This window comes from Mandrillus leucophaeus, unplaced genomic scaffold (genome assembly GCF_000951045.1).
Source record: "Mandrillus leucophaeus isolate KB7577 unplaced genomic scaffold, Mleu.le_1.0 Scaffold418, whole genome shotgun sequence".
Lineage (NCBI taxonomy): Eukaryota > Metazoa > Chordata > Mammalia > Primates > Cercopithecidae > Mandrillus > Mandrillus leucophaeus.
The window spans coordinates 191,163-193,367 of record NW_012104454.1 but is presented as its reverse complement, the minus strand read 5'-3'; the positions used below and the strand labels follow the sequence as shown (position 1 = coordinate 193,367).

General features: G+C 41.8%; 1 protein-coding gene across 1 annotated transcript in view; it reads left to right on the top strand.

The window, feature by feature from the left end:
• KIAA0907 (KIAA0907 ortholog) overlaps window positions 1-2,205 on the top strand; it is a 33,003-nt gene that overhangs the window by 15,260 nt on the left and 15,538 nt on the right. The window contains exon 8 of the mRNA XM_011992715.1: window positions 436-496. Within this exon, the coding sequence (XP_011848105.1) occupies window positions 436-496 (61 nt within the window). The remainder of the gene's footprint in view (window positions 1-435; window positions 497-2,205) is intronic.

Here is a 2,205-nt window from a genome sequence, read left to right as displayed (position 1 = left end):
GGATGGTCTCGATCTCCTGACCTCGTGATCCGCCCGTCTCGGCCTCCCAAAGTGCTGGGATTACAGGCTTGAGCCACCGCGCCCGGCCAAAAGTGAATCTTAAAGTGAGCTGTGATAAGCCTGAAATAATTTTCATTTAAACCTGTATCAATATTAATACATTTTATAGTAATTTTATGAACTTTAAAATATTTTTATATCAAGAAGTACCATTACTCAGAGAAAGACTAATAAAATATTTGTGGTAATGATAATAGATATATTTTAAAAGACATGTTATTTCGTGTTTCTGTTTTGTGATTTTCAGAGGCCTAGATTTTGAGCTACAGTGAATATATTAATGTAGATTTGTAAAATAGCATGAAAAATGAAAGCAGAATTCTGCATCTTTTATTTATTTTTCTCTCCTTTGAATTCCTGGTTATTTCTTCGCAGTCACCCCAAACCAGAAGGCCTGGCTGCTGCCAAGAAGCTTTGTGAGAATCTTTTGCAAACAGTGAGTTGTATTTGTCTGGTACTCATTCAGAAAAGCAGTTGCCGTTTTGGAGTATGTCTTAACTGTTTCTTTCACCTGTTTAGTTTCCTAGTACTGCTATAACAAGTTACTGCAGTTGGGTGGCTTAAAATAACAGAAATTTATTCTATCACAGTTCAGGAAGCAGTCCGAAATCAAGGTGCTGGCAGAATTGATTCCTTCTGGAGTCTGAGAGAGAAATCATCCCATGCCTCTCCTCTCTCCTAGCACCTGGTCATTGTGTTGGTTTTCTATTTTTTTGTTTTTTGTTTTCTGTTTTTTTTTTTTTGAGTTGGAGTCTCGCTCTGTCACCCAGGCTGGAGTGCAATGGCGCTATCTCGGCTCACTGTAAGCTCCACCTCCCAGGTTCACGCCATTCTCCTGCCTCAGCCTCCCGAGTAGCTGGGACCACAGGCACCCGCCACCACAGCCGGCTAATTTTTTGTATTTTTAGTAGAGAAGGAGTTTCACCATGTTAGCCAGGATGGTCTCGATCTCCTGACCTTGTGATCCGCCCACCTCGGCCTCCCAAAGTACTGGGATTACAGGCATGAACCACCGTGCCCGGCCCATTGTGTTGGTTTTGGCTTATATTAGCATAGCTCCAGTCTGAAGTAAGGGTAGAGCTATAATAATTTGAAACCAGTTAGACATGTTTGGGGGATGATTGCTCATTTGGTTATGCATTCTTTTTTTCTGTAAACAACCAAAAGTTAAACCTTAGGACTGTCTTTATAGCACTTAAAGGAAATCAGGTTTTGGACTGAATATGTTCAATCTTGTGTTCTCTGGTACCTTATTGGGTAGCTTATGGTGTTGTTGTTGTTTTTTTTTTTTTTTGAGACAGAGTCTCACTCTGTCGCCCAGGCTGGAGTGCCGTGGCGCAATATCAGCTCACTGCAACCTCCATCTCCTAGGTTCACGTCATTCTCCTGCCTCAGCCTCCTGAGTAGCTTGGGACTACAGATGCCCACCACCATGCTCGGCTAAGTTTTTTGTATTTTTAGGAGAGACGGGGTTTCACTGTGTTAGCCAGGATGGTCTCGATCTCCTGACCTCGTGATCTGCCCGCCTTGGCCTCCCACAGTGCTGGGATTGCAGGCATGAGCCACTGCGTCTAGCCTTGTTTGTTTGTTTTTTTACTTTGTTTTGTTTTTTTACTTCCTTTGTTTTTTTACATATCACCTGATTTACCAACCCTTGTACCAGATAATTTTCTTGACCATTTCCCATCTTTTTGTTGGTACTTGAGGTTATGGACTTAATAATATATAGGAAGGAAGTATGAGGAAAATACTAAACCCTTAGTAAACTGTGAGTAAACCTTGAGGAAAAGTCACCCAGTAAATGTGAATGAATGAGGTCTCATCAGTTATACTAACAACTTGGAAATTTCCTAGTTACTTAATTTCTGTGGCTTTCTAAATGATTTTGTACCCCAGAATTGAGTCTACTTTAGGGGATTCAGGATTATTCATGCTCCTAATGCCCAAAATTGGCTTAATAATTTATAGATCTGCCTTATTAAAATGTTGAGGTGGGCTGGATGCGGTGGCTTATGCCTGTAATCCCACCACTTTGGGAGGCCAAGGCGGGTGGATAACGAGGTCAGGGGTTGGAGACCAGCCTGGCCAACATAGTGAAACCCCCATGTCTACTAAAAATACAAAAACTAGCTGGGTGTGGTGGTA